The sequence below is a fragment of the Aotus nancymaae genome, unplaced genomic scaffold (assembly GCF_030222135.1).
Source record: "Aotus nancymaae isolate 86718 unplaced genomic scaffold, 86718_ANA_hifiasm-v0.15.2.pri h1tg000106l, whole genome shotgun sequence".
NCBI lineage: Eukaryota > Metazoa > Chordata > Mammalia > Primates > Aotidae > Aotus > Aotus nancymaae.
The window spans coordinates 2,031,908-2,058,298 of record NW_026988521.1 but is presented as its reverse complement, the minus strand read 5'-3'; the positions used below and the strand labels follow the sequence as shown (position 1 = coordinate 2,058,298).

The 26,391-nt window shown below is 61.8% G+C and overlaps 1 protein-coding gene across 1 annotated transcript; it reads left to right on the top strand.

Moving 5' to 3' along the window:
* Positions 1 to 16,933: 16,933 nt before the first annotated feature.
* DUSP8 (dual specificity phosphatase 8) lies at positions 16,934 to 26,334 on the top strand. Its single transcript, XM_021677011.2, has 6 exons — positions 16,934 to 17,357; positions 18,982 to 19,120; positions 23,801 to 23,967; positions 24,593 to 24,752; positions 24,947 to 25,070; positions 25,280 to 26,334. Exons 1-6 carry the CDS (start codon positions 17,127 to 17,129, stop codon positions 26,322 to 26,324), a joined length of 1,866 nt encoding a protein of 621 aa, XP_021532686.2. The 5' UTR covers positions 16,934 to 17,126; the 3' UTR covers positions 26,325 to 26,334.
* The last annotated feature ends 57 nt before the right edge of the window (positions 26,335 to 26,391 follow it).

Here is a 26,391-nt window from a genome sequence, read left to right as displayed (position 1 = left end):
ACTGGCTAATTTCTGTATTTTTAATAGAGACAGGGTTTCACCAGGTTGGCCAGGCTGGCCTTGAACTCCTGACCTCAAGCAGTCCACCCATCTCCGCTTCCCAAAGTACTGGGATTACAGGCGAGCCACCACGCCCAGCCTGGGGTCTCTTTTATAAACTCACTAATTCCAGGCTCCACCCTCACGATATAATCACGTCCCAAAGGCCTCACCTCCTGATATCATCACAGTGAACTTGCGGGGACGAACATTCAGCCCATGGCAGTCCCCACCTTGAGGAGGAAGATGCTGGGCTCTTCTCCCTTCCCCGGTCCTCAACCTTGGGCCTCGTTCTGCAGATTTTGGGAATGAGGCTTAGAGGCCGTTTGATTATTTGGGGTGTGGGGAGATAAAATAAATTTACATGCATAACTTGAAAATGTAGATAAAACAGACAAATTCCTTGAAAAACACGACTTCACCACAACTGACACACGGTGAAATAGGAATTGTAAACAGTCCTACAGCCATCAAATAAATTTAACCTGTAATTAAAAACCTTCCCGGGCCAGTCATGGTGGCTCACACCTGTAATCCCAGCACTTTGGGAGGCTGAGGTGGCCAGATCACGAGGTCAGGAGTTCGAGACCAGCCTGGCCAACATGACAAAACCCTGTCTCTACTAGAAATATAAAAATTAGCTGGGTATGGTGGTGGGCGCCTGTAGTCCCAGCTACTCAGGTGGCTGAGGCAGGAGAATCGCTTGAACTCAGGAGGCGGAGGCTGCAGTGAGCCGAGATTGTAACACTGCACTCCAGCCTGGGCAACAAGAGCAAGACTCTGTCTCAAAAAAATTAAAAAAAAACCTTCCCATAGTCAGGCACAGTGGCTTACACCTGTAACCCCAGCACTTTGGGAGGCCAAGATGGGGGAACTGCTTGAGCCCAGGAGTTAAAGACCAGGCTGGGCAACGTCGTGAGGCACCATCTGAAAAATAAAAATTGAAGATTAAACAAGAACAGCAAAGGAAGCGGCAGGCTAGATGTCTTCACATATGAATTCTTCCAGACACTTAAGGAAGAAATAATACCAATTGCGGGAGACAGGATAACGGACACCCAAAAATGTGCACATCCTCATCCCTGGGACCTGTGGCTGTAGCTTTCTGATTGACTCCTGTTACCCTCCATGGCAAGAGGGACTTTGCAATGCGATGAAAGTTAGGGACCCTGAGATGGGACCTGGATCATCCAGGTGGCTGTGACGTGATCATGAGACTCTGGATAAGATGGAGGTAAGAGGGTCAGAGTCAAAGAGATGCTGACAGGCACCGAGGCTGGAGTGCTCCGAGGATGAGGATGTGCCACAGGGCAGGCACCGTCTGAGCTGGAGACTGCAGGGAACACATCCTCCAGAGCGCCCACTTCCACTCCCTGACCACCTCATCGCAGCTTGTAAGACCTATTTTGGATTTTTTGTTTGTTTGTTTTTGAGACAGAGTCTCACTCTTGTCACCCAGGCTGGAGTGCAATGGCGTGATCTTGGCTCACTGCAACCTCTGCCTTCTGGGTTCAAGCAATTCACCTGCCTCAGCCCTCTGAGTAGCTGGGATTATAGGCGTGTGCTAACACACCCTGGCTAATTTGTGTATTTTTAGTAGAGAGGGGGTTTCACCATGTTGGCCAGGCTGGTCTCGATCTCCTGACCTCGTCATCCGCCTGCCTCGGCCCCCCGGAGTGCTGGGATTACAGGTATGAGGCACGCCCAGCCATTAAGACCTATTTTGTACGTAAAGTAATACATGTGTGTTGTTTTAAACACTAAACGGCTGCACCTGTGGCCACTACTTCCGCAGCAATTGGAAATGAATGTGCAAGCCTTTCACAGACTCCTCGAGAGTAGAAAAGAAATGTTTCCCAATTGACCTCATGAGATTAGCACCCTCTTGGTCGCAAAACTAGACAAAGAAACAGCCAGAAAGAAAATGTGGCTGTTTGCACACACGCTGGAGCCAGCCACCCAGGTGACAGCTTTGGGGCCAGGCCTGGCGAGCAACTTGTTCATGCTGGGACGCTCTAGAATATTCCATCTGAAGTCAGGAACCACACAGACCCCCTCACGTGTGTCTCAGCTGCTTGGTCCTGCCTGCGCCAGCCTCGGTCCCTTGCCCTGCTGCCCATGGAGGGCCAGCCTGTGATTTGACCATCACATTCCTGCAGCAATGGGAGCTCCAGAAGCTTCTGCACTCTGCTCCAGCCTCCCCAAACCCTCAGATGCTCCAGCCTGCCCAGCGGCTGCCCAGAGGGGCCAGTAACACCACCCGAAGGTGCAGGGATGTTAACCCCCTGGAGGGTAACTCCGACCCACGAGAGCAGAAGACAGGAAGGGCTTGCAGAGAAACTCTTCTCCCCTCATCCTCCCTGTGGACTGTTCTGAGCTGAGTGTCGCTGCGAGGTCTCACAGGAGGGGGTGTGCAGATGCAGCCAGCTCCAACTTCAAAAACACCCACAGCAGCTGAGTGAGACGCAGCCCTGCCTGTGCTTCACCCCTCCCTGGCTCGGTGCGTTCCTCCCCCACGCACACATCCCTACGATTCACCCTTCCAGAAAACGTGTGCACTGAGCTTTGCGTCTGGCTACTTTCTCGGAAATGGAGGCTGAGGCTCCCACCATCACCACATCCACTCAGCACCGTCACGGTGATCCCAGCCCAGGCAACACACAAGGAAACGAGCAACGTGAGGTCACCAATGATGTGGCCATCTACCCGGGAAGTCCAAGTGAAGCTACCGACAGCCGCCTGGAGGAGTAAGAAACGTCAGAAAGGGTGATCGACAGCCTACCCACGACAAATAACAGCACAGCAGAAATCGTGGTTTTTATAAGAAGCCTTTCACAAAGCAATTGAAACCATACGCTCAGGAGTAATGTATGCAATAGGAAGACATCAAGCAATATGGCCGGTCGCAGTGGCTCACGCCTGTAATCCCAGCGCTTTGGGAGGCTGAGGCAGGTGGATCACAAGGTCAGGAGTTCAAGGCCAGACTGGCAAAGATGGTGAAACACCATCTCTACTCACGAGTCAGGCAGCTAAAGCAGGAGAAGTGCTTGAACCAGGGAGGAGGAGGCTGCCGTGCGATGAGATGGCGCCACTGCACTCCAGCCTGGGCGACAGAGCGAGACTCCATCTCAAACAAACAAGCAATATAGAAGGACGTCTTCAAACTAAATATGCAGCCTACGTGAGAAGACACCCCAGTGTCCTCCTCAATCTGTCAAGCAAATGCAACTACAATCAAAATGCCTAAAATCCCAAGTGTTGGCAAGGGTTTTATTTTATTATTTTTTTGAGACAGAGTGTTGCTCGTCTTCCAACCTGGAGGGCAATGGCACAATCACAGCTCACTGCAACCTCCGCCTCCCGGGTTCAAGAGATTCTCCTGCCTCAGCCTCCCGAGTAGCTGGGATTACAGGTGCCCACCACCACACCCAGCTAACTTTTGTATTTTTTGGTAGAGACGGGATTTCACCAAGTTGGCCAGGCTGATCTCAAACTCCTGACCTCAGCTGGTCCACCTGCCTCAGCCTCCCAAACTGCTGGGATTACAGGTGTGCACCACCACGCCCGGCCCTGGCAAGGGTTTTAAATGGCGTTCTCCTAGCCTGCTGGCGGGCTGTGTGTTCAAATTCCCCAGTCAGGGCAACTTAGCCATATCTGAGGACCTGGAAGGTGGGAACCCCTGCCACCTGGCAAGCCCACTTCTCAGACCCACATTCCTCAGACAAACCCGCCCCAGGGTTGCGGTGACCGTGTTTCTCCCAGGTTGCGGTGCGAATGGCATGGCTGCTCTGGAAGACGGTCCAGCAGTTTCTTCTAAAGGAAACCTATACCTTCCATGCAGCGGGCCCCCTCCTAGGCATCGGCCCTGGAGAAGTGAAAACTGTATACGTGGACGTTTACTGTGGCTTTACTGGCAGTCTCCAAAAACTGAAAACAAGGCAAATATCCCGCAGTGAGTGAATGCGGAAACGGGGTACAGCCCTGCGACAAAACACGGCTAGGACTAAAACGGCACGGACGGCTGCCACCCACAGCAACCTGGGTGAACTCAAAAGCGCTCCCAGGCTGGAGTGCAGTGGCACGATCTCGGCTCACTGCGACCTCCACCTCCAGGGCTCAAGCGATTCTAGCGCCTCGGCCCCCCGAGTAGCTGGGACTACAGGTGCACGCCACCATGCCAGGCTAATTCTTTGTGTTTTAGTAGAGACGGGGTTTCACCACGTTGCCCAAAGTGGTCTCAAACTCCTGAGCTCAGGCAATCATCGGCCTCAGCCTCCCCAAGTGCTGGGATGACAGACGTGAGCCACCGCACCAGGCCCCAAAGGCTACACATCAAGGTGGAGACCAGACCTGTTTCCCCGGGCGGTGGGGAAGGGAGGCAGGCAGGCATGACTCTAAGACAGCTCGAGGGAGGTTTCCCAGGAGATGGAGCTGCCCGTATCCTGATGGTGATGATGGTATGTGAATCCACGTGTGTGAAAATTCACAGAACTGCACACCTCAAAAAGTCCTTCTGGCAAGGAAGTCAAGAAATTGGAACGCTTCCGTGTTGGTGGTGGGACTGGGACTCGGTGCTGCCACTGTGGAAGACAGTTTGGTGGCTCCTCGAAAGCTAAACAGAGAATTGGTGTGGGATCCAGCGATTCCAATCCTGCGTACACACCCAACAGAATCGAAAGCAGGGCTCAGGTGGATCCACGTACACCCACGCCCACGGCAGCCTCGTTCACCAGAGCCGAAAGCCGGACACAACCCAGTGTCCACTGACAGATGAACGGACACACACAATGGGGTCCATCCACGCAGTGGAATACGACTCAGGCTAAAAAGGAGGTGGGTTCTGACCCCCGCTGCAGCATGGATGACCTGCCTAGAGAACACCACGCCAAGTGAAACAAGCCGGCTGAAAAGGGCAAGTGCCACATGACTCCACAGATAGGAAGGTCCCGGAATAGGCAAAGTTATGGACAAAAAGCAGAATGGGGTTTGCCAGGGGCTGGGAGGAGAATGAGGAGTGAATGTTTAATGGGAATGGAGCTTCAGTTCGGGACGATGAGAAAATTCTAGGTGCTGACAGTCACACAACAATGTGAATGTACTCAAGGCCACAAGCCGTACACTTAAAAATGGTTAAGATGACTGTTTTATGTTATGTGTATTTTATCACAATTTTTTTAATGCCATGAATGAGTCCACTTTACCGTACAATACTTCTTAAAGTGAAATAAAAGTGTGCAAAAAGGACAATAAAACACTCAGATGTGGCCGGGCCCGGTACTCATGCATAATCCCAGCACTTTGGGAGGCCGAGGCAGGCGGATCACCTATCACCTGAGGTCAGGAGTTCAAGACCAGCCTGGCCAACATGGTGAAACCCCACCTCTACTAAAAATACAAAAAAATTAGCCAGGCATGATGGCACACACCTGTAATCCCAGCTATTCAGGAAGCTAAGGCAGGAGAATTGCTTGAACCTGGGAGGCAGAGGTTGCAATGAGCCGAGATCGCACCATTGCACTCCAGCCTGGGCAACAGAGCAAGACTCTGTCTCAAAAAAAAAAAAAAAAAAGCTAGGCACGGTGGCTCATGCCTGTAATCCCAGCACTTTGGGAGGCCAAGGCAGGCAGATCACAAGGTCAAGAGATCGAGACCATCCTGGCCAACATGGTGAAACCCCATCTCTCCTAAAAAAATACAAAAATTAGCTGGGCGTGGTGGCATGCGCCTGTAGTCCCAGCTACTCGGGAGGCTGAGGCAGGAGAATTGCTTGAACCTGGGAGGCGGAGGTTGCAGTGAGCCAATATTGCACCAGTGCACTCCAGCCTGGGCAACAAGAGCAAAACTCCATCTCAAAAAACAACTAGGGAAGAAAATAATCCTGTAATCCCAGCATTTTGGAAGGCCAAAACAGGAGGATTGCTTGGGCCTAGGAGTTTAAGACCAGCCTTGGTGACATAGCGAGACCTCATCTCTACAAAAAAAAAAAAAATTTTTTTTTTTGAGATGGCATCTCACTCTGTCCCCCAGGCTGGAGTGCAGTGACACGATCTCAGCTCATTGCAACCCCCTCCCGGGTTCAAGCGATTCTCGTGCCTCAGCCTCCCAAGTAGCTAGGATTGCAGGCATACAGGCCACTAGACCTGGCCGAAAAAATTTTTTTTTAATTAGCTGGACATGGTGGCACACTTCTGTAGACCCAGCTACTCAGGAGGCTGGGGTGGGAGGATCCCTTGAGCTCAGGAGGTTGAGACTGCAGTGGGCTGTTTCCACCAGTGCACTCTGGCCTGGGTGACAGAGTGAGCTCCTGTCAAGAGAGAACAGGGAGACAGGAAGGACGGAATGATGTAAGGAAGGAAATAGGGAAGAGAGAAAGGGAAGAAAGAAAGAAAAGGAATCTGAAGTGTGTTAAAAACATGTAGGAGTTGGGTGTGGTGGCGCATGCCTGTGATCCCAGCTACTTGGGAGCCTGAAGCAGGAGGATCACTTGAGCCCATGAGGCGTTCAGTCCAGCCTGGATAAAATAGTGAGACCCTGTATCCTTTTTTTTTTTTAAGCATATATAACAGGATGCTACCCATTGCAGTTTTTTACAGCCCAAATATGAAACTAACCTAACATGTAAAAAATGAAGAATTGGTACTATCGCTGTACACCCATGAAATACAGTACTACGCAGATAGTTATTATCAGGTTGTGAGAAAGCAGCAAGGTGGATGAATCTCAAAAGTATTTCCTTAAGGCCGGGCGCGGCAGCTCACGCCTGTAATCCCAGCACTTTGGGAGGCTCAGGTGGGCGGATCACTTGAGGTCAGGAGTTCGAGACCAGCCTAGCCAACATGGCAAAACTCTGTCTCTACTAAAAATACAAAAATTAGGTCGGCGTGGTGGTGGGCACCTGTAATCCCAGCTACTCGGCCAGCTGAGGCTGCAGAATCGCTTGAAGCCAGGAGGTGGAGGCTGCGGTGACCCGAGATCACACCACTGCACTCCAGCCTGGCGACAGAGAGACTCTGTCTGGAAAAATATATATATATAGTTTTTCCTTGATGGAAAGATGCCAGGGCAAAAGTCCACTCACTGTATGTTTCCATTTCTATGAAGTATATGAACAGACAGCAGTAACTGACGGTGACAGGTCAGAGGGTGAGGATGGGGCACCAGGGAACTTCTTGAGTAATAAAGTTTCTAGGTCTCATTACAGTGGTGATAAAACTGTATATACAGTTGTCAAAACCCATCTACTGGCCAGGCGTGGTGGCTCATGCCTGTAATCCCAGCACTTTGGAAAGCCAAGGTGGGAGAATCACTTGAGGTCAGGAGTTCGGGACCAGCCTAACCAACATGGCAAAACTCCATCTCTACTAAAAATGCAAAATTTAGCTGGGCGTGGTGTCACGTGCCTGTAATTCCAGCTACGCAGGAGGCTGAGGCAGGAGAATCGCTTGAACCTGGAGATGGAGATTGCAGTGAGCTGAGATTGTGCCACTGCACTCCAGCCTGGACGACAAGAGTGCCATTTACTTGAATAATGGGTGCCAAACGCTACGGAGGGGCGTTGGGAACTAAGAACTAACTGTCTAATAAGCACAGAGTTCCAATTTTGCAAGATGAACAGCTCCAGAGATGGGTGGTGGTGATGCTCACACAGCGATGTGAATGTACTCAATGCTGATAAATTCACTTGAAAATAATTCGGCCGGGCGTGGTGGCTCATGCCTGTAATACAAGTACTTCGGAGGCCAAGGCGGGCGATTACCTGAGGTCAGGAGTTCAAGACCAGCCTGACCAACATGGTGAAACCCCGTCTTTAAAAAATAAAAATAAAAATAAATAATTCATATGGTTCATGGCATGTTATCGTATGCTACTGTATTTTACCACAATAAAAAAATAAGGTTTTTAAAGACATTACTGGAAAAAAGCCTACTTGAACAGCTGGGATGGGCATTTTATTGAGTTAACTATGCCTTGACTTTAAAAAGGTTGGGAAAACCGCGGCACAGAGGTTTGCTATATATAATTAGTTGAAACAATTATATGCGCATCAGCAAGAAAGTGAGCCCCACAGCTCCTTCCGCGCGGTAAGGATGCTTTAGGAAACGACCTTGGGCGTCCTCCTGGCGGCGAGCCTGCGGACGGCAGAGGGCGCGCGCGAACCGCCGGGCCGGACTGCTCAGACCCCACCCGTCCGGCCCCGAACGCGCGTCCCGCGCCACGACCCGCCAGACCCCGCGCCAAGGCCCCGCCACGACCCTCGCTGCGGCCTTGGCGCCTGCCTGGCCCCTCGCAGGGTCCTCCCTAGCCCCGGAGACCCGAGGCGGCGTCTACAGGCCCGGGTCGGGACTGACACCGCAGCTCCCTCCCTGGGTCGCGCCTGCCACCCATGTCCACACCTGTGCTGGGAGTCGGTGCGGCCGCCGAGTTAAGCTGAGCCGAGCTGAACTGAGCTGAGCCGGTCGGGGCACGAAGGCCCCTGCGCCCACCCCAGGCATGCACCCAGCCCGCCGGCCACTGCTGGGTGCAAAGGGCACAAGGATCCAAGCAGCGGGGCTGCAGAAAAGCCACCGCCAGTCCTCTCCAGAGCGCCACCTCCCCAGCCCTCCACCCTGGTTGGGGGCAGATCCTAAGGCTCTCACTGCTTATTTGCACGAAAATGACCACGAGGATTATAACAATCGCGCCCAAGGGCGCTCCCCTCCCCAGGGACAGCCCAGGCCCTCCAGGGGAAGCTGAGTTCCCCGCCAAGCCACCCCCTGGGAGCCTCCAGGAGGGATTCAAGGTCGCTGCCTGCCACCTGCTCCAGCCTGGCCAGGAGCTGCCCAGGGTATAACCAGAGCTCTTAGGGGACAATGGGCACTCCCAGGCCACAGGCAGATGCGGGCCACATCCCAGCTGGGCAGCAGACGCACCGGTCCCTTCCCCATTAGGCTCACCTAGGCCTTGCAGGGCGGGGAGTAAGCCAGGTGAGGCTTTCCCCAAAAGACAGCCCCTCTATCTAACCAACAGCCTCCACGCATGGGGTCCCAGGCCCTTCCAAGCCTGCGACTATCTCCTCAGGGGTCTCATTCGCCCCCTGTGGCCACCCGGCCCCCTCCACGTCTCAGCCTGAATCGTCCTGCTCCCTCCCAGGGCCAAGCCTCTCCCATTTTTTAAACCCAGCAAGCCTGTGTCCCTCACCCCCACTCACCAGGACCCGCGTCGGGATCCCGCAGCTCCAGCCCCGGGGTCCCCTCCAGCCAGGGCCTCCCTTCGCGCAGGGCTCTCTGCTTTGGGGCGCAGCCCCAACCCCACTAACCCCTGGGTTCCCAGAGCTTCCTTCCGGGACAGCCCCACGCCCGCCAAGGCATTTGTCCTGTGTGCCAACTCTGCGCCGGGAACGTACGCCACCGCCACCCCCACCCCACCCGGGCAACTGCCTGGTCCCCTCAGGCTAGCCAGGGAGGGAGCTGTAAGCACTTATTAATCGCCAGCTGTGTGCTCAGCTCTGAGGCCGGCAGGGAGACTGGGTATGGAAACGGGGGACCCGGAGCCCCGCTCAGCACCCCCTGCTGCCCACAATCCTCCCCACCCCCAGCCTGAATCGCCTTCACACCCCGAGCTCTGGGGTCCCGGGTGCCCACCGAGACTTCTGCGGTCGTCGCGCCTGCTTCATTTTCTGTGGCCCTTCATTCAACCAGCGGCCGAGGCCTCTCACAGCCCCAGGGTGACCGTGGGAGGCCCAGGCAGAAGGCGGACCACCCGCACGCTCCCTCTCCACCCGGCAGCGGGAAGGGGGAGTTTTAGAAATGGTCTGGTGTGTCTGGTCACCCCCCCAAAAAAAATCATTACCTTCAAAGGCTCCCAGGCTCCTTGGCTCCCGGGCAGGGGTCTTTGTCCCCTTCCTCCGGGACAGCGAGGCCTCCGCCCGCCCTCCCCGTCCAGCGCGAGTCTGACCCCGTCGCTCCTGCCCAGGACCAGCGGGTGCAATTACCCACGCGTTCTTCCTGCCCCGGGCTCGCCGCGTCCCCGCCGCGCGCGCGGAGCTGTTCCCACAGCGGTCGGCGGGGGGCGGCCACTCAGCAGCTCGCACGGGGGTCGTCGGGGAGGCTTTCCACGGAAGCGGGAGGGCCGGGTGTCCTGCGGGGCAGCGTCGTCTTGGGGAGCCCCCCTGGGGTTCGTGGATGTGTGGCCAGAGGCGGGCGGCTCGCCGGTGATCACAGCGTCCCGGGTCCGACCGAGTCCAGGGGGGCTCCGGCTCCGTCCTGCGGGGGTCGCGGCAAGGCCAGCGCAGCCGCTGCAGGTAAAACGTGCGCCCGGGACGCGAGGGGCGACGGCGCGGGTCTGGGGAGGGCTCCCGGCGGCGGCCCCGCGCCAACGAAGGCTGGGCGGAGAGGGGAGCGGGCCGGGGAGAGGACTTCGCGCCCGGGGCCGCTTGGCGGGACCGCCTGGGGTCTGTGCGGCGCGGTGGGGGTCCCGGGAGAACGCAGAACGCGGGGCCGGGAGGGCTTCCTGGAGGCGGGGTCCGCGCGCACCGGGCCCAGGCGCCGTGTGGCTCCTTTAAGAGCCGGTCCCGGAGCGAGCGCGGAGGGCGGAAGGCGGCGGCGGCGGCGGCGGCGCGACCCGACCCGCACCCCCCCGCGGCCGCCGCCTCGTGTCCTCACCCCGAGCCCGGGCTCCGCTGACGTCACCTGCCCCCGAGCCGCGCGCGCTGATTGGCTACAGGTGACGTCAGGGGCTTTTTTCGCTCGGCATGACCTCATCCCCGCCGGCCGCCCCGCCCTCCGCCCCGGGCCTGTCACTCGCGGCCGAGCGCGGCGGCCCAGCCGGCTCCGCGGCCCCCCCGGCGCCCCCCGCCCCGCCGGACGCCGGACGCCGGAGCCCGAGCCCGAGCCCGAGCCGCGCCGGAACCGCCCGGCCGCGCCCGCCGAGCCGCGGGGCTGGGATGCGCGCCGCGAGCGCGCGTACCCGCCCGCAGTGCGCGCGCCCCGGCCCGAGCGAGCGCTCCCCGCGGCGTTGGCGGCGGCGGCGGCGGCGGCGACGGCGACGCGGCCCGCGCGCTCCCCCGGCCCCTGCCCCGGCTGCGCGGGCCCCCGCCGGGCCCATGGACGGCGCAGCCGAGCGGGCGCCCTGAGCGCGGCGCGGGCCCCCGGAGCGCCCTCGAGGCGAGCGCCAGCGAGGTGAGCTGGGGCGGGGGCGGGCGCCGGCGGGGACCGCGTTGGGGTTCACCAGCCCGGCCCAGGGGCGCTGGGGGCGGCTGCACCCGGCGGGCCCCCGGGAGAAGGAGGCGGCGGCCCTGGAGGCGCCCGGGACGGCGAGGCCCTTCCCCGCCCCCCGCAGCGGCCGGCGGACCCCGGCCCAGCCCACGCCCGCCTGCCGCGCTGCCGCCCTTCTCCCCGCAGCTCCCTCTCCGGGTGGGGAGGGCGGGGGACGCACATCAGGGACCCTCCAGGGCCACCTGCGATCCAGCGCGGATCCGTGCGAGCCCCCGCGAGAGCCCCCGACGCCCCGAACGGCTCCCCCGCGGGGGGCAGAACCCGAGCGGGCGGACCCCGGCCCTGAGCCGACCCGGGAGGTGCGGAGCCTGGGCCGTGGGAGGGACGTGGCGGCCTCTGGCCTGGGAGACCCCGGAAGGGGCCGCCCGCTGTCGGGGGGAAGGCTGCAGATCCATCCTCCCGAATGTCCAGGAACCCCCATCCCCCACCCCGGGGTGCCCAACCGGCCCTGCGGGATGAAGCCCCCGCGTCCTTCCGCCTGATGCAGAGGCCGCCTCGGCGCTGGGGGAGGGGCTGGCACAGCCAGGCTGCTGCAGCCACCTCACAAGGCCCTGCTGCCTGGCCGGGGATGCGGAGCAGGCCAGGTGGGGGTACCTGAGAGTCTGGCCTGGAAGGGAGAGGGTGACAATAGGCCCAGCCCCCACCAGGTCACCCCGTCCGGGATAATCTGCCTCCGACTCCCTGCTCCTGGGTGTACCGGCCTCTGCTGGGGGCAGAAGGGGCCCTGGTGCTGCATGATGGGGGCGGGGACGCCGTGGGATGGAGGAGGCAGCGTGGCTCCGCAGTGCTTTTGCTGTGCGGCCCGGGGTGGGGGTGGGGTGCTGCAGGCCGGGGAAGCTCCTTTTGTGCCCCTGCAAGGGGTCTGAGTGGAGGTCCAGGCCCCTGCCCTCTCCCTTGCCTCCCTCCTGGCCCAGCCGTCTCAGACACTGTTGCACCTGGGGGGGTCCGGGGGTGGCTATAGCTCCCTAGGCCCCAGCCCTGCACCCGGAGGACAGTGCTATGCATTCACTGCTAATAAGCACTGGATGCGGATGGCAGGTCATGTGACCCAAGCTGGCAGTTCATCCTGAGGTCTCACTGAAATACCTCCTGCTGCAGCCAGTCTGGGGCTGCACGAGTGTTTCTGGGCATGCTGCCGGGCAGGTTCTGTTCCTCTGGTGCCCTCCGTCCTCGAGGAGGCTTCTGGGAATAAAGTCCCGTGAACAGAGATGCAAAAAGACATTTAGAGCCAGTCTGCTCCAGGACTCCTCTCTCCTCAGACTGGGGCTGAAGTCAGGACCTAGAGGCTACCACTAGACAGGAGCCTTCTCGAAGGGGCATCGGCCGGGGACTGAAGAGACCTAGGAGTCACTTCTTGCAGAAGGTGGGGAAGGGGGTGGACCCAGGGCGGGAGAGAGATGGTTGGACTCTGGCCATGAGAACTGTACGGGCTGAGGCCCCTTCTGCCTGAGTTGCTCAGCGCCGTGACCTGTGGAAGCCCTAGGCTTGTCCCGGTGTTTCTCGTGTGGTACAGTAACTGGGAGGAGGGGCACAGGCCCGGTGGGAAGGGAGGGAACCTGGATTGTCCGGCTCTGAGGGTCAGCTGTCACAGTCCCCTGTGCCAGGCTCAGACCCTGTTGCTGGGATCGCAGGCAACCTCCAGCCCACCCCACTTTCTCCCAGGTCCACAGCTTCCCAGGCCAGGGTGGCTCTGCCTGGCCTTGCCGTTGGCCCAGTCGAGCAGAGTGAAGGCAGTTTGAGTCCTGCAGCACTAACCCAGAGAGCTGAGGCGATGCAGGGATGAGGGGCTTGGGGGAGCCCAGCGGGGCAGATGAGCTAACCCGTGAGAGTGCAGGGCCCCTGCCTCCCAGAGGTACCGCCCACCAGTCTCTCCCCAGTCTCCTTAGCATGATGACTTCTGCCTCCAGAGGCACCCCGGTGACAGTGAGCCGGACAGCTCCGAGGGCCTGCCTGGGTGTGAGGGGGAGGCGTGGTCCCATCCCCCCATGATTGACAGTCCTGGCAGCCGTCTCTGAAGGTAGTGAGTTCCCTGTCTCTAGGTGCTGAGCAGAAGCTAACCTGGTGAGGATGCTGTCAGTGGAGGGTTGGGGATGGCCCAGGACTCCCTGGTCCCATCTGTGCTCAGGGTCAGGGATGTGCTGCATGGGGGCCTCAGGTGTGGGAGCTCTCTTGTGTGAGGAGTCTGGAGCTGGCCCCTGGGGCACTAGGGTCCTGGGGTTCCTGGAATTCTGCGTGCAGAGGGCAAGGATGTGCATGGACTCTGGTGCGTGCCCAGCACCACGTGCGTGTGCGCACATTCTCACGTGGGTACTTGCACACAGGCAGGTGGATTGTGGGTAAGCTGGGAGCACCAGCCCGTGTTTGGAGTGGGTGTGCAAATGGGTGTGTTCTGGCACACACACAGGGCAGTGTGCACGCCGCACTGGAGTCAGGCTGCTGTGTCCCAGGGGAGGGCGGCTGTCCGCTGCCTCCTGGAAGGTGTGAGCCTGGGAGGAGCCTCCTTCTGACTTTGGGCTTGAAAACTTCCTCCTGGGCCCAAAGACCTTTGAAGAGGGTATATGGGGCTGCGCCGGGGTTGGGGGGCGGACATCCCGTCAGCCATGGCTCTCACCACCCAACCCACAGGCCCTGGAATAGCAGGGCCACAGGTGCTTAGGAGGGCTTGGGATGTGCGGAGGGAAAGGAGAGACAGAGCCAGCATCCGGTTTCCTTTCCCCTGTTCCCACGTGGCCAGTGCGGCCCCACTGATCTGCACCCGGCTGTCCCTAGTGTCTCCGCTCCCCGCCCCACCCAACCTGCCCCATCCCTGGCATAGCTGGGCCCTGATCCTTAGCATCTGGGGAGCCAGAGGTGAGGGACCTTCCCCCTGGGAGCTGTATGTCCAGAGACCCTGTAGGTGAGGATGCTCTCCCAGAGGCCAGCACGGCACGGAGGCTTCCTGCCAGAGGGGCACTCGGCCAGCCCTTCGAAGTACAGAGAAGGCCTCCGAGGGGCGGGAGCCAGTGAGCTGCAGGGAGCGAGCCTGGGCACAGCGGGTACTGAGAGTGGACAGGAAGGTTAGGACCAGGAAGACCAGAGGAGCGGAGGGGCTGGGGAACCCACCCCACTGGGCTCTGGACTGCCAGGCACCTGCTCGGGTGGGTGGGAGCGAAGGGAGGGGCACATGCCCACTCTGCAGAGAAGCCTGCTCCGTGGTGGTGGCTGCCGCAGGAGCAGCGGTTGCCTGGCACCTCTGCTGTTGCCATGGCGACGATGGAGGTGCTAACTTGCTAATGAGTCCCCTTCGGCTGCAAATAACAATACTGTTGGTGGTGATAGGCCCAGCTCCAGCTCGGGGTTACTTGGGAGGCAGCGCAGGCCCAGGTAAAGGCCAGACCCATCCTCCCGCGCCTCCAGCCCCTGCCCACCTACCTCACTGCAGCCAGACTCGCCCCCTCCCTCTGCCCCCTCTGGGGCTCAGGCCTGGCTGTCTGTGGTGCCAGCACCCCTCTCCACCTCCTGGTGGTGTCAGGACTCAAGGCTGTATGATGGCCAGAAACTGGCTGCAGGGAAGGCAAGGGCCTCTCCTCACGCCTGGCCTCCTCCCTGCATGGCAGAGGTGGGGGAGAGGTTGGCGGGGGGAGGGGTATTCGCTTCTGTTGATTTCAGTGAGAGGGGATCCACCCCCGTTAACGGATGAGGACATGGAGGCCAGGGGTGTTCCTAGAAGGACCCCCAAGTGTCTCTGCCCCCACGGCCTTCTTGGGGTCCTAGGCCTCTGAGCTGGGTCCTTGGGTGTCGTATGGGGCACCTAGAGCCACTGTCTCCCCAGGACCACACATCTGGGCCCTTGTGTGTTGCCACCTGCACAACGCTTGGGTAGAACTCAGAAGAGGCGGCAGGTGTGGCCCTGGGGAGGGCGCCCTGTGGTGGAGGCTGGTGCACAGGCCGGGGAGTGGCATCCAAGTGGGTTCCTGAGGCCCCGCCGACCAGATGCCACCATAGGACCAGGTGTCAGCCGTGGGGTCAGCTGAGGCAGATGTTTCCCTGGGCTCTGGTGGCAGCAGGGGTGGTGGGAACACACAGATGCCTGGGCCTGGGAAAGGCGGGAGGCGTGTCTGGAAGAGAGTGAGTGCGAGGCTGGGGCTCCTGGGCAGGGAGGGGCTGGGACCTGCCCCTCGGGCTGGATTCGGGCTGGGCCAGGGACACGGTCCACACCGGCCTTGCATCTGCTGCTCTGTGAACTTTCCTATCCACTGTCCCCAGCCCATTTGCAGTGATGGGTGTCCTCAGGGCACCTCCACCCAGTGCCCCTTGTGGCTGTGGTTGGGGGCCTTGCTTGCTGAGAGCCCTCTGCCCACCGGAGCCCCCTCTGCCCACCGGAGCCCCCTCTGCCCACCGGAGCCCTCTCTGCGCACCAGAGCCCCCTCTGCCCACCGGAGCCCCCTCTGCCCACCGGAGCCCCCTCTGCGCAGGGCCTGGGCTGCATCTGTCTCCCAGCTCCCCTCACCCCTGAGCTGGGTGGAGCAAACTTCCTGACTGACAGGCAGCCATGGGGGCACCGGGAAGATGGCCTTGCAGGGACACCCAGTGCCCATCTGTGTAGCCTGGAGTGGGTTCCACCCCTGCCCTAAGCGTCAGTTTCCCCATAGTTAAAGCAAACTCATCATCCTTACTCCGCGTGCCTCCTAGGGACTGTGAGTCTAAAGTGGACCCAGAGGAAGGCCAGTCCTGGCAGGTGACAGGGAGATGGGCCCCAAAGTGGGGCAGTGACAGAAACTTGTCAAACCAAGCCTGCAGGAGGGGCTTCTGGAGACCCCATCCCCAGACACGCCTCCTCCACCTGCCTGCCCTTCAGTCTGAGGGCTCTGCAGGCCATGCCAAGGGCCTGGCACCTTTGGGTTCCTGACACTGACCTTCCTGCTAGGGCTGCCCCCCATCCTGGGCTCCAGCAGCCCCTGAAGGGGCCCCCTAGACCCCAGGCTCTGCTGAGGGAGGGGCACTCTGTGGGTATGACACCCCTGCAGGAGCCGGGCACTCACCCCCAGCAGGCACATGGCGCCCACTAAGCCTCAGCCTGCAGGCCAGGTGGGCAGCAGTGGGAAGGGAGCTGTGCCTCTGTGCCCAAGCCTGTCCCATACCCTGCCTGCCATCCGGCTGCCCTGGGAGCCCACTCTCGGGCAGAGACAGCCACCATCCCAGGCCACCATCCGCCAGGGGCTGGATTATCGGCTTACGGAGCCACCCTGCAATCCAGGCTCTGGGGATTGGACTCCCCAGGGCTGTGCCGAGGGAGGGAGGGGCAGGTGTGAGAACAGCGAGCCTGGAGAAGGGCAGAGGGCTGCGCCATGAGGGAGGGTGAGACGCCGTCTGGACCCCTGACTTGCTGGGGGTCCTGTGGTGGGGAAGATGCAGAGGTCAGAGCAGGGAGACGCCTGCATCCCAGGGATGAGATGGAATGTTCTGGAAGGCATAAGTGTCCATGAACTCCAGGGCCCAAAGGAAGGACCCCTGGCCTCGTCCTGCCTGTCGGCCCAGTCCAGTGCTGTGGGCTCATTTGCCCCCTCTGCCTTGCTGCATCCTGCTCAGAGCTGGCCTTGTGACCTGGACAGGGTCTCTCCGGAGGGAGAGGGTCCCCGCAGGCACATTTTGGGCTCAGATGTCCTGGCGGGCTGGGGTCCCAGCTCCGGCCTGTCCTGGGAGCTTCTGGGTGCCACAAGGGGCTGACCATCCCCCTGTCCCTGCAGGTCCGGCACCATGTGCTAGGTCACTCCCAGCGAGAGGCCACACCCTGGGCCATTGGAGCAGCCCCTCCTCACTTCAGGGGTCACCCTCCCCACCACCCACTGCCCCACCATGGCCGGGGACCGGCTCCCAAGGAAGGTGATGGACGCCAAGAAGCTGGCCAGCCTGCTGCGGGGTGGGCCTGGGGGACCGCTGGTCATCGACAGCCGCTCCTTCGTGGAATACAACAGCTGGCACGTGCTGAGCTCCGTCAACATCTGCTGCTCCAAGCTGGTGAAGCGGCGACTGCAGCAGGGCAAGGTGACCATCGCGGAGCTCATCCAGCCGGCCACACGCAGCCAGGTACCCAGTCCTCCGCCCGCCAGCCTGCGCCACCTCCAGAGCCCACGGCCAAGGAGTCCTCAGCTCAGGCAGCCTCCCTCCTCTGCCCTCCAGCCCAAACTGGGCTCCTTGGGGTCACAGCCAGGGGCATGTGGGGCAGTCCCCTCTGGCACTTGCATTTCGCTGCTGCCTGCTGTCCCTGCTCGGGCCCCCCCGACCCCCTGCAGCACCCCTCCCCACCCTCCCCCCAAGTCCTCCTCACTCAGCACCTGCACGGAGGTGCTGGCCCTCCCCACGCAGACGGGACTATGTGGCTGGGACCGGCCCAGGCTCATAGAGAGGAGCAGTGAACGGAATAGCCAGGTGTGAACACACAGGGGTGGGAGCAGCCCAGACGCCCACTCGGGAGAGGGACAGCTGTGTCAGCCACTCCCGACTGCTGTGAGGACAGAAGGGGTGGTCAAAAGGCACACGTGAGCAGCATGTCCCCATCCCACAGCTCCCTCTGGCCCTGAGTATTCAGGGACCCAGAATTCTCTCTGTGACCCCCCCCCCCAGGAACGTCCTTCTGGGGAAGGACAGCTCGTTCTCGTTCTGTCTCAGGACTATCAGGTGCAGCTGGGAGGGACCAGCTGGGCTGTTGACTTGTGAAGGTAGCAGCACCTCCTCCTCCAACTGTCTCACAGGGGGAACGAGGGTGACAAGCTGTCAATCCTGGGGGCTTTGAGAGGGGTCTGGGTCACTGACATGCCCCGTTCGGAGCTGGGGCATGGGAGGACGCAAGTGAGATGGCCACTGGCCGGGAGTCCGCCCGCCCTAAGGCCAGAATTGGCTCCCTTTGGCTTCCAACAAGGGGAATCCGGTGATTAATGACGCCCCCCCCCCCCCCGCCCCGTGAGGACTCCCGGCAGAGTGCGATCCCATTGGCTGCCGGTGACGTCACCCAGCCTGGGGTTGGCGGCTCAGCTGGCTTAAGGGCTGAGTGTGCTCGCCGGGCGGGCCGGTGCTGTCTGAGCAAAAGCCGCTCAACATCTGGTCTGGCCCTTGGGGCAGGGGAGGAAGACAGGAGGAACCCAGCTTCCAGCTGCTGCCTCCGGAATTGGTGCAGGGACCTGGGGTCCTGCCACAGCCCTCTCTTTCTCCGCTGGGGGCTGGGGAGGGGAGAGGGTGGAGAGCAGAATTGCTGGCTCCAGAGTTAGCCCCACTGAGAGCCCACACCTGAAGGCACCGCCTCTAGAATCTCTGAAATGGGCCGAGCCTCCCTTTCCCTCCACCACCCCGGGAGCCAGCCAGGTCCTGTCCTGAGCTCCCATCGCACTCACCTGTGTCTCCTCGACACAGGCCTGGCCAGAGTGTCTGTCCCCTTCTCCCATGTGCATGGCATGGGGGCCCAGCTGCAGAAGCCCACCCCTCCCTGCCCCCGTGGCTGCTGTGTGGCGTGGGTGTGTGCACCTGGCCGCTGGCAGGTGGAGGAGAGTGTGTGACGTGTGTGACTGCACCTGCCCTCCCCCCAGGCAGCAGGGTGACAGCTTTCACCTCCCATCGTCCGACACCCTCACTATTCCCTTGGGCCAGTGTGGCTGGGACAGGGCGAGGGCATCAACAGGTGGGGGCGGCATGCTGACCTCTGCCCCATGGCCCGCAGGTGGAGGCATCGGAGCCACAGGACGTGGTGGTTTATGACCAGAGCACGCGGGACGCCAGTGTGCTGGCCGCAGACAGCTTCCTCTCCATCCTGCTGAGCAAGCTGGATGGCTGCTTCGACAGTGTGGCCATCCTCACAGGTGAGTCTGGGACCCACACCTCCCCGAGGCACTTGGTCTGTCAGCAGGGGCTGGGGCTGGGGCTGGGGCATCAGAGAGGCCAGCGTCTGCTGTGCACAGGGAGAATCTGTGGTTTCGAGGCCCCGCCATCCTCTCCCCACACTTCAGGACCCACCAATATGAGTTTATCCTCAACACAGAAGGAAACCCCAAAGTACAACTCGGCTCCGGAAGTGTAGTGCGAGGCCTGCGGGCATGGGACCCTGCTCCCCTTCCCAGAGCGCCTGTCAGAAGCCGAGGCAGAAGCCCCACCCTCTGGAAACTCAGTTGGAGCCATGGGGTCACGAGGAAGTCTCCCCACCCTGAAAGCCCAGCTGAGTGCAGGTTGCCTGGCATCAAGGCTGCTGCCTGGGTCCCAGCAGAGAGCCCCCAGGGATCCCCATGGCCCAAAAGCAGCCTGAGCAGCCAGCCCCAAGCTCTGGAGGCAGGGAAGCCACCCTGCCACACACTCATACACACAGATACACACTCATACACACAGATACACACTCATACACACAGATACACACATACACACAGATACACACTTATAGACTCATAGACACAGATACACACATACACTCATACACACAGATACATATATACACAGATACACACTCATACACACTTGTATACACTGATACACACTTGTCATCTCCGAGGGTGCTTTCCTCCCCTGGGCTGTGGCTGAGAGTGAGTCTGAAGAATCTACCTCCTGAGGTCTGCCCAGGTCCCAGAGCCAGGTGGAGCTGGCCTGTCCCAGGGACCTGCACCCTCCCCCACCCAGGGCTGGGATCTGTGTTCAGGCTTCTGCCACCCAACCTCTGCTACCAGGGGCAGTGGCAGGCAAGCAGAGGGTGTGGGGGACTGCGGGGTGCAGGCACGGTGGGGTGGGGAGTGGGCGGCCAAGCCAGACCCTTGGACCTGCATGCAGTGGGAGGGGGGCCTTCAACCCAGCCTGAGGGTGACTGTGGGGGGGTGAGGGGTGACAGCCGCTTTGGCCAGGCCGACCTCCCGAGATGCCATGTCCTGGGACCTAAAGGGCACCCAGGAGGCGTAAGGGTGGTCTGGAATCTCTGGCATCTCTGGCAGGAGCATTGAGGCCTGGCTTCCTCCCTACCTGTCTGCATGCAAGTCCAGCGCCCTACACTGCTGGGTGGCCATGGTCAGAGGGGGTCTGGGCGCCTGTGCATGGCTCTGGGCGTCTGGTGACCAGCATCTGCCTCTGCATGTGTGTGTACGTGGGTGCATGTGAGTGTGGGGGCGGGGGGGCCCGCATGCATGTCCACGCAGGTGTATTTGTGTGTGTACTCGCCCGTGCTTGTCTGGGTGGGCCGTGGGATTTGTGTGCACATGGGTGAATTCTCTGAACCAGAAGCCACAGGATGATACACTCTGATCCAACCCTCATCCCCTGGGTTCATTTGAGGGCTGAACTGGTGGGGAGGGGAGGGGAGAGAGAGTAGTTCGGGGCTTTTTACAGGTTTCCAGGCATAGTAGGACCCCAAGGGCCAGCTTGCTGCCCTAGCCAGGAATGAGAACCAGGAGGCCTATCTGTGAGGCTGAGAAGGGTCCCAGAGTGGCAGCCCCTCCCCCTAGGTGGATCCTGGGAAAGTCCCCAGCCTGGAAGGTCCTGTCTCCCTCACAGCCAGGGTGGGACGGTGTGGGCGGCTGGGGCCATCACCCAGCACTGGTGGGTGGGACAGCATAGGCGTGGAGGTGGGCATGGGTGTGGGCATGGGAGGGGCCGGGCTTGGGCTGGGGTTTGCCAGGAGGGCGCTCCTAGGGCCTGGCAGTGCCCGCTGACTCTCGGGACCCTCTGAGCTGCCTTTCTGTGCCGACATCCGCCCTGCAGGGCTCAGTCCTTGACCCTTTTCTCCCGAAGCACAGCTGCCAAGGAGTCCCAGCCCCCATGGTGTAGAGGGGGCTCGTGACGACACCCAAGCAGGACCCGCGCTCGGGATAGTCCCCCACAGGTCGTGCCCTCAGGCCCCTCCCACCCTGAGATGGGCACAGACCCTTCTCTGGGCTGGCTCTGGAAGAACCAGGGAGAGTGGAAAGTGACATATTGAGTACAGGGGTGCTGCACTTAGAAGAGACAGTCCGGGATCCCGCCGCACAGGCAGGACAGTTCCTTGGTCCATTTGCAGGGACAGCAGAGGCCAGAGCGTGAGGACCAACCCTCTCTCCTCCTCACAGCAGGGCAGGTTTTCCTGCTTCCCCAAAACCTGCCCTGTTGCGGGGAGGAGAGGCCGCGCTGGCGTCCCAGGACTGCGGTGAACCCCACCTCCAGATGCGGTGCTCATGATGCTGGGGGGCAAAGCGGCAGGGGAGGGGAGAGGGGCCTGGCCCTTTAAGCAGCGGCCCGCAGTTGGCCTTGGACCCCAGCCAGGGAACTGCGCTGCAAGTGGTGGAGTGGGGGCCCCATCCCGGCGGAGAGTCCGGGGGTCATGGAGGTGGCAGGCAGAAGCATGTCTGTGACTGTGGCCATAAGCACTTGCGGGGTCTGCAGGGTGGCTCGGTAGGGGCATGTGTCCTGGTACCCACACTTTCATTCGAGTCTGGGATTTCATTGTGAGTAGCAGGCGAGCTGCAGGCACCCCCTCACACACCCCTGAGTCAGGGAGCAGGGACAGTGGGAAGGCGCCTTTGGGGAGGCCTGGGGATAGGGGTGCCTCCCCCAGGCCCAAAGCATCCCTCACTGAACCCCAACGCCCCTCCCTTGTCACTCACCCGCCCTAGAGCCTGGGTGGTACTGAAATCCCTGGAGCCTCAGTCCACAGTGGGCTCTATAGGGGGCATCCATGCTACCCGCTCTGCCTGGGGAGGTCCTGGGAAGCTTCCCCAGGGAATTGCTGCCACAGCTGTCAGTCTCTGCACCTGCCCAGAGGCTTTCCTGCCTTACCTCCTGTGGGAGAGGGGAGGGTTCTGATGGAATCCCCCCGCCGCCACCACTCCCTTTGGCCAGGCCCTGAAGAAAGCAGAGCCACAGGGAGGGGGGAGGCAGCAGCTACCAGGGAGGAGTCTGTGGAGAGACGGTGCGGCCCCTGCCCTCTCGGAACATCAAGAGCATCCAGGGCTCCCCTGGCTCAGATCAGTGAGCGGAAGCCGGCCACAGCCCAGCCTCTGCTCAGGGGAACCTGCAAGCTGGGGCATCATTGGTGACAAGTCCCCTGCTTCCCCCTGTCCAGCCAGCAGGTTCCCATGGAAGGGACTGTTTCTCCAAGGCTGCTGCCTTAACCTGCCCAGCCTAGAGCTTCCACCATCTCCACAGCCCCCATCATCATGCCTTTTTTGGGGACACAAGGAGCTGGCACAGCAGGCGTTCTGGTTGGGGGTTTGCACACACTCCCCTATGCTCAGGAGTTATCCAGGTCCCTGGCACCAGCCTCTTCTGCAAACCAGGACAAAACAGCTCTGAGGTCCCCTGGCCCTGAGCCCCGCCCTTCAAAGCCCGGCCTCCTCCAGGGGTATCAGGCAGGCCTTAGCCCAGCGGTCTCATGTTCTGCACCAGCAGGAACCAGCTTGCCATGGGGGCTCATGTCCCAGAAGGTGTCCCTGGGGTGGTGCTGGGCAGTGCTGGCCTCACCCTTCAAGAGCTGGTGGCCATCAGGTGGATGCTTCCCAGTTTCTGGTCCGCATTGGTGGTCACCTCAGCCAGGTGGGGGCAGCCAGGTCCATTCTCGCTGTGCATCCTCGTCCCCAGCGCCTTCTCGAAGCTGCACAATGCCATGCAGCAGGCAGGCTGAGGAAGCAGAGACCTGAGGCATGACATGCACTGCCCATGGTCACTGAGTCACACGTCCCAGGGATTCACGCTCCGGTCTTTCCAACCGATGGAGTTCCTCCCACCAGCCCGTGCCTTGGACTTGGATGTGTGAGGAAGGAGGCAGCACGCGCTGGTCACATGTGCAGTGGATGCCCCCTGCCTGCCCCGAGTGCCCCCTGCCTGCCTCAAGTGCCCCCAGTGCCCAGGGCTCCTCCACTCTTCTCCCTTTCATGCTTGGTGGAGTGGAGCCATAACCAGACGCAAATGCCCCGAGGGCTGTGCCAGGGTGATGTCATGCCTGGGGAGGGGGAGGGGACAGCCTCTCGGAAGCCCTGGCCTCCTGGTCCTGGCACCCAAGCCTGGGCCTGGGGCTCCTAGCCAGCTGGAGGCAGGAAGGTGTTGCATCAGTGCCGGGGAGGAGGAAGGCCCAGCCTGGCCCCAGGCCACGCGTGTAGGGGGAGGAGCTGGCAAGGGCCTCTCTGGGCTGCATGACCCACACCCTCAGCAGGAGCCCCCTGTGGTCTCTGCGCCCGCCCCTGCCCGGGCCCAGTGCGTGCCACACTGGCCAGCCACCTCAACCCCACCTTTATGGGCATCACAGCCGCGTCCTCAGCTGGCTCAGCCCCTCATTAGCGTGAGGAGGAATGTGGGCGTGGGCTCGGGCTGTGGATGTGTGGCAGCACCCCCGCCCCTGCCGCAGCCAGAGCTGCCTTCCAGCAGCCAGACCAGGTGCTCGGCCAGAGGCTGGCCAGCTGGGCTCCAGCTTGGGTCTGGGCTGGGTGTGACTGATCCTTAGCAGTAGATGGGGTGCCGTAGTCAGACAGGGCATTTCAGGCAGACGGAGTGCCCTGGTGGTTATCTCAGCCCACCTGACAGGCCTCCTCCTCCCACAGGGGGCTTTGCCACCTTCTCCTCCTGCTTCCCCGGCCTCTGCGAAGGCAAGCCTGCGGCCCTGCTACCCATGAGCCTCTCCCAGCCCTGCCTGCCCGTGCCCAGCGTGGGACTGACCCGCATCCTGCCTCACCTTTACCTGGGCTCGCAGAAAGATGTCCTCAACAAGGTGTGTGTGCAGCGGAGTGGGGGAGGGGGGTCAGTGGGAAAGGGCAGGAGCTCCAGAGCCAGCTTGGCAGCGGAGTAGGGATGAGGGGAGAAAGGAGCTGAAGGCAGTGCGTGAGCTGGGTGTGCGAGAAGCATGGGTGGGGGCCAGGAGGACCCCAGGCTCCCACCCATGCCCCTGGCAGGACCATAGCAGGGCTTGGGGGAGGGCCCAGCAGGGCTGGGTGGAGGAGCAGGGAGCTGGCATGCCAAGCTGCAGATGTCACTGGGCCCCTGGCCAGCTCTGAAAGAATCCCGTGTTTTAAAAATGGTGACAAGTGAAAAGGGTAAAAGCCACCACCCAGGCAACCATAACGTTCCTGGGAGCCCACTGCCGGCATGGGCAGGGCCTGCAGACAGAGCCCAGCCTGCCCCTGTCCCCCGCACGGGCTCAGGATGCCAGGATGGAGACCAGAGAGGCCTCCTGGGCCCACCCCTGATACACTGGGATCCAGGACAAATTCCAGGGCTCCCAGGAGCACCCAAGATTCTAAAGGCCCTTCTGACTGCAGGGCAGGGAGAGCCTCCACCTTCGCGCCCGCCCCGGAGCCTCTCCCACCCCTTTCCAGACTGTCCTCCCGTCCCTCCAGGATCTCATGACGCAGAATGGAATAAGCTACGTCCTCAACGCCAGCAACTCCTGCCCCAAGCCGGACTTCATCTGCGAGAGCCGCTTCATGCGGGTCCCCATCAATGACAACTACTGTGAGAAGCTGCTGCCCTGGCTGGACAAGTCCATCGAGTTCATCGGTGAGTCTCTGCCGGCCAGCGGAGGGCAGGGCCTGGCTGGAGGAAGGCTAGGACCGGGCGTGGCCACAGCCACAGGAGGGGTCTGTGGGAAGTGGCCTGGACGGTTGGCAGTCGGGAAGGTGGGGTCTTCTACCCGGGGCAGGGAGGAGCTGCCCCCCAGGGCCCTCACCTGCCCCCATGGCCCACCTGACCAGATAAAGCCAAGCTGTCCAGCTGCCAAGTCATCGTTCACTGTCTGGCCGGCATCTCGCGCTCCGCCACCATCGCCATCGCCTACATCATGAAGACCATGGGCATGTCCTCTGACGACGCCTACAGGTACCGCCTTCCCCGCCACACACCTGTGGCTCACAGCGCCGCCTCCTTCCCCCAGCTGCTCGCTTGCGCCAGAAAGGCCCCACGTTCCAGGACCCCCGGCAAGGGAAGGGGGTCTGAGACCAGCCCAGCGCACACGAGCTCGCCTGCGGGTGCGTCGCGCGGGCAGCCTGGCCCCGGGGGTGCCTGGAGCTGAGCCTCCTCTCCCACAGGTTCGTCAAGGACCGGCGTCCGTCCATCTCGCCCAACTTCAACTTCCTGGGCCAGCTGCTGGAGTACGAGCGCAGCCTGAAGCTGCTGGCCGCCCTGCAGGGCGACGCGGGCACCCCGTCAGGGACACTGGAGCCTACGCCCAGCCCCGCGCCCGGGGCCCCGCTACCGCGGCTGCCACCACCTACCTCAGAGAGCGCTGCCACCGCCAGGGAGGGCGGCCCAAGCGCGGGCGGGGAGCCCCCGGCTGCCCCTGCCACCAGCGCGCTGCAGCAGGGCCTGCGCGGCCTGCACCTCTCCTCCGACCGCCTGCAGGACACCAACCGCCTCAAGCGCTCCTTCTCGCTGGACATCAAGTCGGCCTACGCGCCCAGCCGGCGTCCCGACGGCCCCGGGCCCCCCGACCCCGGCGAGGCCCCGAAGCTCTGCAAGTTGGACAGCCCGTCGGGGGCCGCACTGGGCCTGCCCTCGCCCAGCCCGGACAGCCCGGACTCCGCGCCCGAGGCGCGCCCGCGGCCCCGCCGGCGGCCCCGGCCTCCCGCCGGCTCCCCTGCGCGCTCCCCCGCGCACGGCCTGGGCCTGAACTTCGGCGACGCGGCCCGGCAGACTCCGCGGCACGGCCTCTCGGCCCTGTCGGCGCCCGGGCTGCCCGGCCCCGGCCAGCCAGCCGGCCCCGGGGCCTGGGCGCCGCCGCTCGACTCCCCGGGCACGCCGTCGCCCGACGGGCCGTGGTGCTTCAGCCCCGAGGGCGCGCAGGGAGCGGGCGGCGCGCGGTTTGCGCCCTTCAGTCGGGCGGGCGCGCCGGGACCCGGCGGCAGCAGTGGCGGCGACCTGCGGCGGCGGGAGGCGGCGAGGGCCGAGCCCCGGGACGCGCGGACGGGCTGGCCCGACGAGCCGGCCCCGGAGACGACGCAGTTCAAGCGCCGCAGCTGCCAGATGGAGTTCGAGGAGGGCATGGTGGAGGGGCGCGCGCGCGGCGAGGAGCTGGCCGCCCTGGGCAAGCAGGCGAGCTTCTCGGGCAGCGTGGAGGTCATCCAGGTGTCCTGACCCCTCCGCGGGGTCCCAGCGCCCGCAGCCGGGCCCGTTATACATATATATTATATATAAAGCGAAG

Coding starts and splice junctions, on each gene's coding strand:
- DUSP8 (XM_021677011.2), top strand. CDS start 17,127: ATGGCCGGGGACCGGCTCCCAAGGAAGGTGATGGACGCCAAGAAGCTG. Junction 17,358..18,981: donor AGCCGGCCACACGCAGCCAG/GTACCCAGTCCT, acceptor CATGGCCCGCAG/GTGGAGGCATCGGAGCCACA. Junction 23,968..24,592: donor AGAAAGATGTCCTCAACAAG/GTGTGTGTGCAG, acceptor CCGTCCCTCCAG/GATCTCATGACGCAGAATGG.